The sequence below is a fragment of the Rhinolophus sinicus genome, chromosome X, assembly GCF_036562045.2.
Source record: "Rhinolophus sinicus isolate RSC01 chromosome X, ASM3656204v1, whole genome shotgun sequence".
Lineage (NCBI taxonomy): Eukaryota > Metazoa > Chordata > Mammalia > Chiroptera > Rhinolophidae > Rhinolophus > Rhinolophus sinicus.
The window spans coordinates 43,345,563-43,361,869 of record NC_133768.1 but is presented as its reverse complement, the minus strand read 5'-3'; the positions used below and the strand labels follow the sequence as shown (position 1 = coordinate 43,361,869).

Below are 16,307 nucleotides of genomic sequence, written 5' to 3'. Positions count from 1 at the left end.
TAAAGGGCAGTTCCCTAGTACCTTTAGAAGTCTCTAACTTGGTCTGCTTCAGTTTGAATGAACTGGATGATAGATATATCTCTTACCTCCCCTGGTGTATAGGATAGAGCTGATTTGCTATGGCACATTGAACAAGCTGTTTAGCTTCTTCAATATACAATGGGCTTCAATAGCCTCCTCACTAAAATGGAAATTGAAGTCTTGAGCCTACTTCCCTCATAGGGTTGTCTCAAGGTGAAGAGAAGTGGGAGGACAGGAACCAAAGCTCTGTGGAGATATTTCAGGACTTCTATGCTCTGTCTGAGATTAGTGATCCTGCTTTTTCTGTAGCCTCCAATACCACCCACAAACCTCCAGCTGCTATTCTCCCTGAGTGACTATGGTTTGTGAAGAGCCACACCTAGGACTAGGATGCACTGAGCCTTGGGCCCCAGGCATGAAGCTGAAAATAGTGAGGGGATGGTGGGCCAAGGCAATAGCTAAGAAGGAAGTGGATCATAGGCTGCTGCCACAAGAGACCTGATACTTATATACAAGCACTTGACCTGTAAGCATGTGGCCAATCTCTCCTCTGCACCCTAACCCCCTACAAATGCATTCACACCACACACTCCAAGAATTACTGATAGGGAGACCCCATTGGTGATTTCTTACTCATCATTCCTGTCTTGATACTGCTTTTAATGGGATTCTCTCATATACCCCGTACTTTGGGAGGGTGGTCAGGACATGTGGGCCTCAGGAAGTCACACTATATGCTTTTCTTTCCCAGACTTAAACCCATTGTATAATTTGTGGCTTAACTCTTGGTCTTAAGTGAGTCTCTGATAATGAGTGAACCCTTTTCCTTTAACCAGTTAGTTGGACCTTTTCAGGGAAGACTTTATTCTTTTGTTTATTCTGTTCTGCCCCATCGAGGTTGAGAAACTTTCTAGATAACACCTCTATCTTCAGACCAAGTTAGTTTCCATACCCAGTGCCCTGCGTAGCTCTCTGTATAACATTTACCTTGTTGAATGGGGATTATTTGTCCACATGTTCACCTCATCTAGGGCAATGAGATACAGATTGTACAAACACTCAAGTGTCTCCTCTGTGCCAGGGCCTTTGCTAGAAACTGCAAACAGACCACAGATAACTGACATCCAGTCCCCATTCTCAAGGAGCTCACAGTAGGGATATAGATCAGTAAAACATGGATGGATACTTGCTCAGATAGACGGAAGCATATAGGTAATATGAGAACCAAAGACAAAGCCTGTCCCAAGAATACAGGGAAGGCTTCCCAGAGGAGGTGAACATTGAACCAGACATTGAAGAGTGAGTCGTATTTCGTTGAGAATGAAAGTGAAGATAAGTCATTCTAGGCTGAGCAAAGGCCCAGGGGGAAAAAAGTACATGGCATGTTTTGGGGCCCTGTGAGTCAGCTGGTGCAGTCAAAGCACTGGGGTCTAAAGAGAGATACGGCTGGAGAGGCATGCTGGAGGTTGATTGACAAGAACCAGGCTGAGGCATTTCCATAAAGCTTGTTTAGTTCTCCTGCTTCTGGGACCAGAATTGGTAACAGTAAAAAAAAAAAGCTAGTTCCAGGAAGTCTTAAGTTGAGTTTTCAAGCCTGGACCCTAGGTTTACCCTTTCAGACCTTGCCAAAAGCCCGCTAACCTCCTATCTCAGATTTCCTGCTGCTAAAATTATCTTTCCGCCTCTTGGCAGGATCATGAGGACAAAATTGTAAACATAGAAGAGGGTTCATGTGACTGGCTCAATTACCTTGGATAAGCCACTTCCCCTCCCTAGACCTCAGTTTCCCTGTGAGGCTTGTGAGAATGTTTGTAAAGATAAGAAATATGTTGTTGCTCTGTGGGCCATAGGAAACATACAGTAAAGAGTTATTAAGACTATTAGCATTAGCACAGTGATACTTATTAAGAGACTTACTAGGATTAAGATAGTTATATATCTTTCAAAGTCTAGTTCTGAGACTCTAAAGATTCTGAGCTAATCTGGAAGACAACATTCTTAAATCAAACTAGATTGATCAATTAACCAAAGACAAACCATGGACTGGGAGAAATCAGGTCCCCAATATCTACTGATGACTTGGTGACTTATTTGCTGCAGGACCTTAGGAAAATACTTCCCCTCCGTAGGCCTACATTTTCTCACCTGAGAAGATTGGATGAAATGATTTCTAGGGTACTTCTGTTTCACCACACCCAAAATGCAAAAATGATTTCATCTTTCTAGTTGATTGGCAAGAGCTCTTTATTTATTATAAATGTCAACCTTTTGTAATAATGTTGTAAGTTTCCTTTACTGAATATTTCCTGTGTGCTCAACATTACATTAGAAGTTGCAGATTAGCCAAAAAGTTGACTGATCATTTACTTCACAGAGGGAATCACAGTGTTAGGTGATATATGTCGAGCATTTCCCAGGTTGCTTTATATATATTAACATGTTGAATCTTCAACAACACTAAGGTGGTAGGTGCTCTTAACAGATGAAAAAACTGAGGCTCTAAGAAGTTAGGTCTTCTGCACAGGGTCTCATAACAAGGGGCAGAGTTGGGATTCCACCTGGGTAGTATGGCTCCAAGAGCCCATTGTTCTTAACCACTGTGATCCACAGCCTCACTAGATTCATTTACATGGGCAGTCTCTGAAATGTATTGAAAGATTGAAAGATGGGTATAAACAACAACTGGAAGGAATCTAACCCTTGTGTAGACTAGGCCACTGAGAATGCATTTTAGGGAACTTCTAAAAAGGCCAAGTGGAGCTGAAAGCATTGGTGGGCAGGGAGTGGAGATTTCTATCCATAAGAGATTGCCCGTATGCAGCCCAGCTCAGTGGAAGAAAGTTGAGCTTCCTCATAGCCAATCACTGGAGGTTCATCAGGGGGTGGGAAAGTTGCAAAAGAATGAAGTAAGAGCACACTTGGATATCTTCCAGCTGAGCTGTGCCGTTAGATGAGTTCTACACATGAAAGCCTCAACACAACCAGGGGGCGAGGGAGGGTAAAGTGGAGACAACTGGGTCTGATGTCCTATTTTGAGGCCATTGCTCCCTGCTTCCCACACTCCACCTGCCACAGTCTCCACTCTAAACCTCCATCCCCTTGGTTTGGCATGAGGGTCTTTAGCCAGGTTCTGGATCAAATCACGATGCCTTTCTCCCTAGGGCACTTGATTGCAGCTGGTAGCCATGTGGGCAGTGCTTACCATCTCTCCTGCAGCAATGGCTGTATTCATTTCTCTTCCCAGAGGTATCAGGTTTACTCTGATTTATTTAGCCTTGGCTGGAGAGAGCATAAAGATGATCAGTTAGTGCCCATCTCTCCAAGAGTGCCCCGGCAGCACATTTTAGGAGGGAGAGGGCCTGCAATAGGAACAGCAGCAGAATTCACGGAAAGACAAGGGTTGCAATGCCATTTGGGGGGGGAGTATGGGGCAATGAGGCAGTGAGCCTTCTGCTTCCAGTTTGGGCCTTTGATTGCTGGATCAAAACATTGCATTTTTCAATAGGGACTTTGTGTGTTCGTACTTGGGGACCTTGCATTTCTGATGTGGATCTCCGTTTCCCTGTTGAAATTTGACATTCTACTTGGGCCCGTTATTTTATTTCAAAGCTGTGAAAGTTGCTGGGACCTGCCTTCATCACCTTTGCCTCCCTATCCCACACAGGATATAAGCACATGATCTTTGTTCTTTTATTTGCATACTCTACTAGTCCTGTCTTCATTGGAGGGAAGTGACTGGCCAGACCTGGGCTGTCTTGCTGGCTGCCTTCCTTGCTGGAAGGAACTTATCTCCTATGTACACAGCTCTTGGAGTTCAGAGGCCTCTACTGACCTCTGTCCAACCTCTCCCTCTCTGCACCCAAGCCCCCACTGGTACATACAGGAGCAGAGGCAGGCAAGGGCTAGGAAAGAGGAGAGGAGGCTGGAGACAAGCTGCCAGAGGGCACAGAAGCCCAGTACACCTCATTGTCCCAACTCTGTCCACCTGCGGCTGTGGCCACAGCAACAAAAGAGACAGCAAGACGGGAAGTGAGGTCCGGTACCTTTTGGACAGTAGTGTCATTAGCTGTGACACGTAAGATGTCTCGACAGATGGGAGAGCTCACCCAAACGAGGTTGCAGAAGATCTGGATTCCACACAGCAGTGGCAGCAGCGGGCTGCAACGGAGGAGGGGCTGTAAGTGGGGTTTGCTCTCATGGGCTTAAAGGTGGTGGTGATAAAGTGGGTATAGAAGGAGAGCAAAGGACATGCCCCCATCCATCCCCACCCCAACCTGAAAGCTGAAATAAATGAGTGGCTGGATGAAGTAGCTATAGGATAACAAGAGGCTAGTGTCAGAAAAGGTAGAAAAAGAATGAGAGAAAGACAGACAAAAAGAGAGATGAAGACAGAGAAAGAATGAGGATTGGGTAAAGACCATTTAATCAGAGAGATTTTTGACAGGGAACTTTTTCTCATCCAGAGCTTATTTGGAATGCTTCTTGTTTGAAATTTGACATTTCTAGTTTGGAATTGTTCAGTGCTTAGCCTAAAATGTTGCATTTTGGTGACTTCAGTGAAGTGTCTTAAATTTTTTCCTGTGTGATAGTGCTTGGGTGAAATAAGGTGATGATTCCTGGAATCGTTTCTCAGGGGACAGGTGCTGGGTACACAACAGTGCCATGTCATTGGTGAGTTTTGCCCGTCCCCTTTCTCAAGCCTCTTCTAATAAATCTATACCTGACTGGGTTGGTAAAGGTCTGTGTGTCCTGTCTCCTGAATTGCCTTCTTGGGACATATGAACACTTGTTGTTCTACTCAGAGAGAAGGAGAAGATACTCAGTCTTCTTAGTGACAGCCTGTTGGTGTAGTGTTCACCATGAAAATTTAAGAAAGAGCAGAGGCAAAGGAAAAGCAAACAAAACCTGTATATATATATTTCCCATAGATAATGGAACAGTTGTGGACCAAGATGATTTCAGCCCAAGGATTATGGCCTGAGGAGCCATAAGGTGGGTGGAGATAAGACAGCGGTGGATTGTAGGACCCAGACATCTCAGGGTCCAGCTGACCAAGCTTCCACTAAGCTAATGCTGGAGGAGGTCTAGGGTCAGAGCTAGCTGGAGGAGAGATAGTTGATTAGAAGATCCAGGAAGATGTAGGATGGTTTTGTTGTGGTTTTTGGCTGTAATTATTCTCATTTTATTTTATGTACTTTTTAAATTTTCCAATTATAATTGACATTCACTATTATTTTATATTAGTTTCAGGTGTACAGCATAGTGGTTTGACATTTACATAATTTATGAAGTGATCCCCCAATAAGTCTAGTACCCATCTGGCACTATACATAGTTATTACAATATTATTGACTATATTCCCCATGCTGTACTTTACATCCCCATGACTATTTTGTAACTACCAATTTGTGGATGTTAAATGTTGTGTATAGGATGTAGAGAGTGTGGATGGAAGAAGAAGAGGAAGAGGGGGAGAAAACCCAGCCTCCTGTTCTCCTCCCTTCTCCTTTCCACCAGCAGTTTTACTCACTCATCTAGAGATCTAGGAACCTGGATGAGACAGAATTACACGCCACCTTCACCCACCCAGCCACTCTTGATCCATTCTAAGGGGCTATTGAGTTTAGCTGGCAAGCAGGCAAACCACTCTCTGCATACCTTACTCCTCCAGAGTTTGGACCCTTATATTCCTGGGAACTATGTCTTTCAGGTTGGAGGAAAACTATACATAAATCACCTAATATAGTTTCTGTCACATAAAGGGTGCAAAATAAATATGTGTTCACTTCAGTTCTGAGTCTCTCTTTCCTCAGCTGTAAAACAGGCTTAATATCCACCTCTCCACGTTGTTGGAGTGATTCAGTGATTCAGAGGTTCTGGATTCAGACTGCCTAGGCTTGAGTCCCAGCTCCTGGCTCTGTGACCTTGGACAAGTCTCTTAACTTCTTTGTGCTGCCGTTTCCTGAACTGTAAAAAGAAGTCAGTAATAGTGCTGTGAAGATTAAAGAGCTGAAGCATGTAGAATGCTTATAATAGTGTCCAGTTCTTAGCAAGCATTTAATAAATGTTAGTTATGATTATTTAAACAAGAAGGTAGGTGTGTGGTCTTTTTGCCCATCACATCTTCAGCATCAAGCCTAGAGCATGGCACATAGAAGATGCTCGGTAAATGGTCACTCTGTGTGATTTCTACTCTACCACTCACCATAGCTAAGCATGGGACTCTGTGTGTATGAGACTCATTAGTTGTTGATTGAATTATGTCAGAGCACCGATGCAATAAACCTAGATAGTGGTTGCCATGTCCTGCCCTGGGCAATGTCTGCCTCACCTTTTCTTGCTGGGGAGGCCAGGCTATTTACCCCAGAAATATCTGAATCATCTTTTGCTTGGAGCATTCTCTAGAAGATCTGCCTGGCCCCAAAGGCAGTGGTGGGGGAGAGGAGACAAACAACCACTTAATAAAGTTGTTCTGAGGATTAAATATATGAGGTCTGACAATTATGTTCACAAACTCACCACGGTGCACTTACATTGGCAGTGCTATACAAACAGCTCAGTAAGGTTTCATAACCCTGGTATATCAGTGTCTCACAGCTGAGTTCGTGTCGACGTGTGGTTGTGTCTTGCTGAGAGGCATTCATTATTGATGTTACATGTTTTTGTGTGCCGTTGCGAGAATGTCTGAGCTTGAATTAGAGCAATGAACAAACATTAAATTTCTTGTTAAACTTGGCAAGAGTGGGAGTGAAATCAGGCACATGTTAATCCAAGGTTATGGGGATAATGCCATGAAGAAAACAGCAGTGTACAAATGGATTAAACGTTTTTCTGAGGGGAGAGAATGCGTCACTGATGAAGAGGAGTGAGGGCAGCCAGTAAAAAGCAGAACTGATGAAAACATTGCAAAAATTTGTCAAATTGTGCATCAAAATCGTCGGCTGACTGTAAGAAGCATAGCAGACCAAGTAAACATCGATAGAGAAACAGTTAGGAAAATCTTAACTGAAAACCTTGGCATGAGAAAGCTGTGTGCAAAAAATAGTCCTAAAGGAGCTCACTGATGAACAAAAGCAAAGGAGAATAAAAGTTTACCAAGACCTTTTGGAGAGGCAAACGATGTTTGGGGCCATGTTATCGTTGGTGATGAAACATGAGTGTACCAATATGACCCTGAAACAAAGTGTCAAAGTGCACCATGGAAGTCAGCCAGTTCTCCACAACAAAAAAAGTTCTTCTGTCAGTCCAAGTCAAGAGTCAAAACAGCGTTGCTAATCTTTTTTTGATATCAGAGGGATTATTCATTATGAATTTGTATCAACTGGACAAATAGTTAACCAAGTTTACTATTTGGAAGTGCTGAAATGGCTGCATGAAAAGGTTATACAAAAACGACCTGAACTTTTGGCCAACAATTCATGGCTCTTGCATCACGACAGTGCACCAGCTCACACAGCACTGTCTGTGAGGGAGTTTTTAGCCAGTAAACAAATAACGGTATTGGAACACCCTCCCTGACTCACCGGATCTAGCCCCCAATTACTTCTTTCTTTACCCAAAGATAAAGGAAATATTTAAAGGAAGACATTTTGATGACATTTAGGATATCAAGGGAAATACGATGACAGCTGTGATGGCCATTCCAGAAAAAGAGTTCCAAAATTGCTTTGAAGGCTGGACTAGGTGTTGGCGTCAGTGCATAGCTTCCCAAGGGGAGTACTTCGAAGGTGACTATAGTGATATTCAGCAATGAGGTATGTAACACTGTTTCTAGGATGAGTTCGCAAACTTAATAATCTGACCTCGTATTAACATGTAAAATACTTAAATAGCTGAGTATATTCATCTTTGACTTGTTTTTCTTACTCACCTGTATGTCTTGCTTGCCATCTATATTATTGCACGCAATTGTAGCTTGTTTAATTCCTTGCTGTGTAATGTTGCATTTTGTTAATGCAGCACAATTTATCCATCTTACTGTTTATGAGCTATTAAGTAGTTTCTAGCTGTTAGTTATTAAATGTAATGAAATGAAAAGAAAATTTTGTCCCTATAAATTTTGGAATCAGCTTATCATGTTACACAAATTACACACACACACACACACACACACACACACACAACTTTTGAGATTTTAATTGGAATTACATTCAGCCTACAGATCAATTTAAGGAGCGTTAACATCTTTTTCCCTCCATCTATTTAGAGTTTTTCATGTTATTTCAGGGACGTTTTGTAATTTAAAAGGGCTTGCACATCATTGTAAGAAATGTTGTTGCTTATTTTATGTTGCTATTGTAAATGATAACTTTTTTGAAAATTACATTTTATAGCAGTTTATTGCTAATGTATACAAATATAATTGGGTTTTGTATATTGTATATGTAACTAGCAAACCTGATCAACTTATCAGTTTTGATAATTTGTATATAAATGACAGTTATCATTTTCCCCCTCCAATCGTTTTTTTTGTAGCTGCTTTTTCATATATCACTGCACTGCTATGACCTCCTACCTCTAATACACTCACCATTTTCAGTACAATGTTGAGTAGAAATGTTAATAGTATGCATTCTTATGTTCATCCTAATTTTAAAGGGAATGCTTTTAAAGTTTCACCATTGAGTAAGTTTGCTGCATTTTTTTGTAGATGCCATTTAACAGATTAAGGAAGTTCAGTTTATTCTTAATTTGCCAATTGGATTATTTTTAAATGAGTAGATGCTGAATTTTATTAAAGGTGCTTTCTATATCCACTGAGATGACATGTTGATTGTATATTTTAATCTGTTAATGTGAATTACATTAGAGATTTTTTATTATGTTGAACTAATCTTTCAGTCCTAGGATAAAAACTGCTTGGATTTAATTCATTAATATTTTGTTTAGGAATTTGGCATTTTGTTCATGAATGAGATTGGCCTGTACTTTTCCATTCATATGTTTGATTTTGATGCCATAAAATAAAGTGAGAACTATTTTCTTTCATTCTATTTTCTGACAAATGTTGTCCAAGGAACTACCTGTTCTTTAAATATTTGGCACAACTTTCATGTAAAAACATTGGGGCCTGGCGTCTTCTTCATAAGAAATATTTTAACTGATACGATAATTATTTAATCACTCCAGTTTGCTATTTCTACTTGTCACTTTTAAGTTATGGTTATCTAGAAATTTTTCTATTTGGCATCACTTTTCAAATTTATTTGCATACATTTCTTATATTTGTATTTTTAAAAATCTTTGTTGCATTTGCAGTTATATCCTCTTTTGTTCTAATATTGTTTATTTGTACCTTCTCTTTTTTTCTCTTGATCAATCTTACCAGAAGTTTATCACTTTTATAAGTTTTTTAAAGTAATCAACTTTTGGTTTTTTGATTCATTCTGTTGTCTTTGTTTTCTATTGAACTATTTTTCTCATCATTATCCTATGTCTTTCACTGTCTTTGGATTTATTCTGTAGTGTTTTTTTTTTAGTCTCTGGAGTTGGATGCTCATCTCATTAGTCATCAGACTTTCTTCTTTTTAAATATAAGCATCCTATGTTATAATTGGACCATTAAACAGGGATGATACCCTACAGATGCACAATTGTTTGGACATATGAATTTGTAAAACATTTCCAGAAAATATAGTAAGTAGTCACAGCTCTGGGATTTCTTAGTTTCTCCATCACTTACGCCCTGACCACCTCAGTCCCTTTTCCAGTTATCATCTAGCAACTAAAGTGTTAATGCCTGGCACAGCAGGAGGCTTTCTGTAATTGGTGTCAGCCCTTGGGCCAGGGCTAGCTTCTGTTTTAACCGACAAGTGCCCTTGCCATTTCCAGTTATATTCCATTCTCTTCAGAGAACAAACTTTCTATGATTTCAATTTGTTGATATCTACTGAGATTTGCTTTACGGACCAACATGTGAAAGTTTTGGTGAATGTTCCATGAGGACTTGAAAAAAAATGTACATTTCACAGTTGGGTTCAGTTTAGTATATTCTTAAGTCATGTTTGTTTACTGGCTCAAATGCTCTATAGTCTTCTGGGGTTTTGTCTGCTTATTGATATGCAAAATTTGTTAATGTTTCCTTGTAACTAAATCAATTTTGGAGCTTTGTAAATTGTTACAAACAAATTTAGAATTGCTATATCTTCCTGGTGACTTGAATATTTTATTGATGTTCAAGGAGATTATTTCTGGTAATCTTGTATGTTGGCAATTTGCCCTGTAATCCATTTTTTCATATACATACATATATATATATATATATATATATATATATATATATATATATATATATAGTTATATATATATAGTTATATATATATAGTTATTATATACATATTATATATATAGTTATTAAATACATATTATATATATAAATAATATATATAATTAGTTTTATTTAACATATTAGCCTGTATATATTTTCCTATACTTTAGAAAAAAAATTTTTTAATAGAGATCTAATTCACATACCATAAAATTCATCATTTTAAAGTGTACAACTTCGGCGATCCAAGATGGCACAGTAGATAAATGCTGTGCTGGCTTCATCCCGTGAACACATCAAAATTACAATGAAATTATAGAACAATCAAACTGGAGAATCATCTGAAGTCTAGCTGAATAGAAGTTTTATAACTAAGGATATAAAGAAGAGACTGCTAGGAGAGGCGGAGATGTGAAACGGGCGGTCCCCAAACCTCTGTCTGGTGGATGAAACTTGGGAGGGATATCTCAGCCACAGAGGTTTCCCACGGAGGAGAAAGAGACTCCAGCCCCACAGCAGGCACCCCAGCCCAGAGTACTGGTGCCAGGAAGAGGAGCCCCCACAATATCTGTCTGTGAGAAACAGTGGAGACTCCGACAGTCTGGGTGGGACAGAAGCCTGTGGAAAACCCAGACGTCCTCTTAAAGGGACCACACAGCCTCACCCACAGGCACACACCCTGGGCTATGGAGGAGGGACAGTGACTCGAGCAGCATCAGAGACGTATGGGGGAGCAGACTGAGGTGTGTGGCTTCGTGGTGAGGGCTGGAAGATAGTCGCCATTTTTCCTGAATGGGGTCCTTCTTTCATGCAGCTGGCAGACAGTTGCCATCTTTCCTGAGTTGAGCCCTCCCAGACCACCATGGCCAAATCTGAATCTGAATTGGTTTGGTGAGCTCCACTTCCTTCACCCTGGTGATTCACTGAGGCCCCGCACACACCCAATTTGTAGTGCATGAGGCTTTTTCAGTGTTTGCGTCTTAAGGAAGCCAGCAACCAGCACTAGGCCTCAGTGTGTTTCTCCTATGTTTTCTTTCAGAAGTTTTATAGCTTTATATTTTATATTTAGGCCAGTGGTCCATTTTGAGTTACATTTTCCATAAGATGAAAGGTATGTGTTGATGCTTACTTTTGCATATGGACTTCCAGTTATTCTAGCACCATTTGTTGAAAAGACTCTATTTTCTCCATTGGATTGCATGACTCACACAAATATATTCAACTAATTTTGGACAATTTCTGGGCTTTCTATTCTATTTCATTGATGTATTTGCCTATCCTTTTGCCAATACCACACCATCTTGAGAAGAGTAGACCCCCCTTTATTAGTGGAGGATACATTCCAAGACTCCTAGTGGGTGCCTGAAACTGCAGCTAATACCAATCCCTATATATACTATGTTTTATTTTCCTATACATACATATCTACGATAAAGTTTAATTTACAAATTAGGCACAGTAATAGAGTAACAACAATAACTAATAATAAAATAGAATATAACAATATCCTGTGATAAAAGTTATGTGAATTTAGTCTCTCTATTTCAGAATATCTTTTTATTAATTTATTGGGGTGACAATTGTTAGTAAAATTACATAGATTTCAGGTGTACAATTCTGTATTACATCATCTATAAATCCCATTGTGTGTTCACCACCCAGAGTCAGTTCTCCTTCCATCACCATATATTTGATCGCCCTTACCCTCATCTCCCACCCCCCAACCCCCTTACCCTCTGGTAACCACTAAACTATTGTCTGTGTCTATGAGTTTCTGTTTCTCATTTGTTTGTGTTGTTCTTTTGTTGTTTTTGGTGTATATACCACATATCAGTGAAATCACATGGTTCTCTGCTTTTACTGTCAGACTTATTTCGCTCAGCATTACACTCACAAGATCCATCCATGTTGTCACAAATGTTCCTATATCATCTTTTCTTACCATCAAATAGTATTCCATTGTGTATATATACCACCACTTCTTTATCCATTCATCTATCGAAGGACATTTTGGTTGTTTCCATGTCTTGACCACTGTAAACAAAGCTGCAATGAACATTGGAGCACACGTGTCTTTATGTATACATGTTTTCAGATTTTTTGGGTAGATACCTAGGAGTACGATTGCTGGGTCATATGGCAATACTATTCGTAATTTTTTGAGGAACCTCCACACTGCCTTCCATAACGGCTGCACCAGTCTGCATTCCCACCAACAGTGTATGAGGGTTCCTTTTTCTCCACAGCCTCTCCAACATTTGTTACTATTTGTCTTGTTGATGATAGCCATTCTGACTGGGGTGAGGTGATATCTCATTGTGGTTTTGATTTGCATTTCTCTGATGATTAGTGATGTTGAGCATTTTTTCATATGTCTATTTGCCATTTGTATGTCCTCTTTGGAGAAATGTCTCTTCAAGTCCTCTGCCCATTTTTCAATTGGGTTGTTTCTTTTTTTGTTGTTGAGTTGCATGAGTTCCTTGTATATTCTGGATACTAGCCCCTTATCGGAGGCACTGTTTGCAAAAATCTTCTCCCATTCAGTTGGTGGCCTCTTTATTTTGTCAATGGTTTCTTTTGCTGTGCAGAAGCTTTTGAGTTTCATATAGTCCCATTCGTTTATTTTAGCTTTTACTTCCATTGCCTTTGGAGTCAAATTCATAAAATGCTCTTTGAACCCAAGGTCCATAAGTTTAGTACCTATGTTTTCTTCTATGCAGTTTATTGTGTCAGGTCTTATGCTTAAGTCTTTGATCCATTTTGAATTAACTTTGGTACATGGTGACAAATAGCAGTCCAGTTTCATTCTTTTGCACGTGGCTATCCATGAATAATCTTTTAAATGCATTGTTGTATTCGATTTGCTAGAATTTTGTTTAGGATTTTTGCATCTGTATTCATCAGAGATATTTGTCCGTAGTTTTCTTTTTTTGTGTTGTCCTTACCAGGTTTTGGTATCAGGGTAATGTTGGCCTCATGAAATGAGTTAGGGAGTACTGTCTCTTGTTCAATTTTTTAGAAGTGTTTGATCAGGATTGATATTAGATCCTCTTTGAAGGTTTGGTAGAATTCACTAGTGAAGCCATCTGGTCCAGGACTTTTGCTTTTGGGAAGGTTTTGGATGACTGATTCAATTTCGTTACTGGTGATCGGTCTGTTTAGATTTTCCAGTTCTTCATGGTTCAGCCTTGGAAGGCTATATGTTTCTAAGAACTTGTCCATTTCTTCTAGGTTATTGAATTTGGTGGCATATAGTCCTTCATAGTATTCTTGGATGATCCTTTGTATTTCTGTGGTGTCCGTGATAACTTCCCTTTTTCATTTCTGATTTTGTTAATTAGTGTCTCTCTCTTTTTATCTTAGTGAGTCTAGCCAACGGTTTGTCAATTTTGTTAATCTTTTCAAAGAACCAGCTCTTTGGGTCACATTAATTTTTTCTATTGTCTTTTTTTTTCTGTATTTCATTTAGCTCTGCTTTGATTTTTGTTATTTCCTTTCTTTGGCTGACCTTGGGTTTCATTTGTTCTTCTTTTTCTAGTTCTTTAAGGTTTAACATGAGGTTACTTATTTGGGATTTTTCTTTTTTCTTGAGATAGGCCTGTATTGATGTAAATTTCCATCCTAAACTGCTTTCGCTGCATCCCAAAAGTTTTGGTAGGATATATTTTCATTGTCATTTGTTTCTATATATCTTTGATCTCTCCTCTAATTTCTTCTTTGACCCAGTCGTTCTTTAAATGTACGTTGTTTAATCTCCATGTATTTGTGTTTTTTCCTGCTTTCTTTTTGCAGTTGATATCCAATATCAAAAAGCCTTGTGATCAGAGAATATGCTTGGTATGATTTCAGTCTTCTTAAATTTTCTGAGGGTGATTTCATGGTCCAATATATGGAATATCCTTGAGAATGTTCCATGCACACTGGAAAGAATGTATAGTCTGTTGTTTTAGGATGAAGTGCTCTATATATGTCGATTATGTCCATTTCATCTAATGTGTCATTTAGGGCTGCTATTTCATTATTTATTTTCTGTTTGGATGATCTATCCATAGCCGTCAATGATGTATTTAAGTCCCCTAGTATAATTGTGTTTTGGTCAATTTCTCCCTTTAGTTCTGTTAGTAGTTGCTTGGTATATTTTTGGTGCTCCCTGATTGGGGGCATAAATATTGATGACTGTTATGTCTTCTTGTTGTATAGTCCCCTTTACCATTATGAAATGTCCATCTTTGTCTCTTGTTATCTTTTTCACCCTGAAGTCTGTTTCATCTGATATCATTATGGCTACACCTGATTTTCTCTGGATACCATTTGCTTGGAGTGTCAATTTCCACCCTTTCACTTTGAGTCTATGCTTGTCCTTGTAGCTGAGATGTGTCTCTTGGAGACAGCATATGGTTGGGTTTAGTTTTTTGATCCAATCTGCTACTCTGTGCCTTTTTATTGGTGAGTTCAGTCCATTTACATTTAGGGTGATTATTGATATGTGAGGATTTCCTGTCATTCTATCTTTAGTTTTCTGGTAAGGCTGTGTCTCCATTGTTTCTTTGCCTTTTTGTTGTTGTCTATTATTTCTGTGTGGTGGTATTCTATGATGTTTCCCTCTGTTTCTTCTTTTATTACAGTATATATTTCAGTTCTGGATTTTTTTTGAGTGGTTAGCCTTAAGTTTATGTAAAAGAAAGTTTGATATTTGTAGTATTCCATTTTCCTCAGCACGCTTACTTTTTCCATTCCCATATTCCAGTTCAGGCCTTTACACTCCCCATTTTTATGTTTTGGTTGCCACAAATTGTCCCTGTTGATGGTGGTTGAATAGCCTCCTTGAGTGTTTCTTGTAGGGCAGGTCGTGTATTAGAAGATTCCCTCAACTTCTGTATGTCTGGAAAGGTCTTTATTCCTCTTTCATATCTAAAGGATATCTTTGCTGGATATATTATTCTTGGCTCATATTTTCTCTCTTTCTGTTGTTTGAATACTTAGTTCCACTCTCTCCTGGCTTGTAGCGTTTCTGCTGAAAAATCTGATGATAATCTAATGGGCTTTTCTTTGTAGGTTACCGTCTTCTTTTCCCTGGCTGTCTTCAGGATTCTTTCTTTGTCGTTGATTTGAGACAGCTTCAATACAATGTGCCTTGGAGAAGGCCTGTTGGGATTGAGGTCATTAGGTGTTCTATTTGCTTCTTGGATTTGAGGATCCAGTTCTGTCCAAAAGTTTGGGAAGTTCTTATCGACAATTTATTTGAAGATATTCTCTGTTCCCTTCCCTCTTTCTTCTTTCCTTGGTATGCCCATTATTCTTATATTGCTCTTTCTGATGGAGTCAGAAAGTTCTTGTAGTTCTTTCATTTCTTTTAAGTCTCAAGTCTCTTTCTTCTTCCATCTGTGTCATTTCCAGGTTTCTATCTTTAATGTCACTGATTCTTTCCTCCATCTGGTCAACTCTACTACCTAAGCTGGTTATTTCATTCTTAATTTCTTCTATTGAGTTCTTAATCTCCAGAAATTCTATTTGGTTCTTTTTTCAAATTTCAATCTCTTTCGTAAAATGCTCACGTTGTTCTTTGATTGTGTTTCTGAGTTCATTAAACTGCCTTTCTGTGTTTTCTTACATCTCGTTGAGATTTTTCAGAACTGCAATCTTGAATTCTCTGTCATTTAAGTCACATATTTCCATATCTTTAAGTTCCTTTTCTGGAGACTTTTCACTTTCTTTCTGAGCTGTCTTGTTGCCTTGGTTATTCATGGCAATTACTGATTTATTATTTCTCTTCCTAGACATCTACAGGAGTGGCTTCTGCAACAGGTTGATAGGAACAGGTCTTTCTTTTGTTTTCCAGTACTTGTTGGTAGAATGTTTTATTTTCTCTCCGACTGCAGCTTTTTCTCTCTCACATGGTAGTGCTATGTTTTCTCTGCACTATTCCAGCTTCTCACACAATGGGGGGATTCTCTGGGAGACAGGCTTCTCCTCTGTTAATATTTCGCCTGGGTCACAGTGTGCAGTGTCCGTGTGGGTA

The 16,307-nt window shown here is 39.2% G+C and overlaps 1 protein-coding gene across 11 annotated transcripts in view; it reads left to right on the top strand.

Annotated features, from left to right (window-relative positions):
* The window catches only part of PFKFB1 (6-phosphofructo-2-kinase/fructose-2,6-biphosphatase 1), a 65,732-nt gene that overhangs the window by 387 nt on the left and 49,038 nt on the right, over positions 1–16,307 (top strand). The window contains exon 1 of one of the 11 annotated variants that reach the window (XM_074324150.1): positions 3,836–4,198. The exons of 3 other annotated variants lie outside the window; for them this stretch is intronic. In XM_074324150.1, coding sequence (XP_074180251.1) covers positions 4,102–4,198 — 97 coding nt within the window. In that variant the 5' untranslated portion in view covers positions 3,836–4,101. Of the gene's footprint in view, positions 1–3,835; positions 7,776–16,307 lie in introns of those variants that run through there. 7 more of the 11 variants (XM_074324145.1, XM_074324142.1, XM_074324143.1 and 4 more) reach the window with 7 other exon arrangements.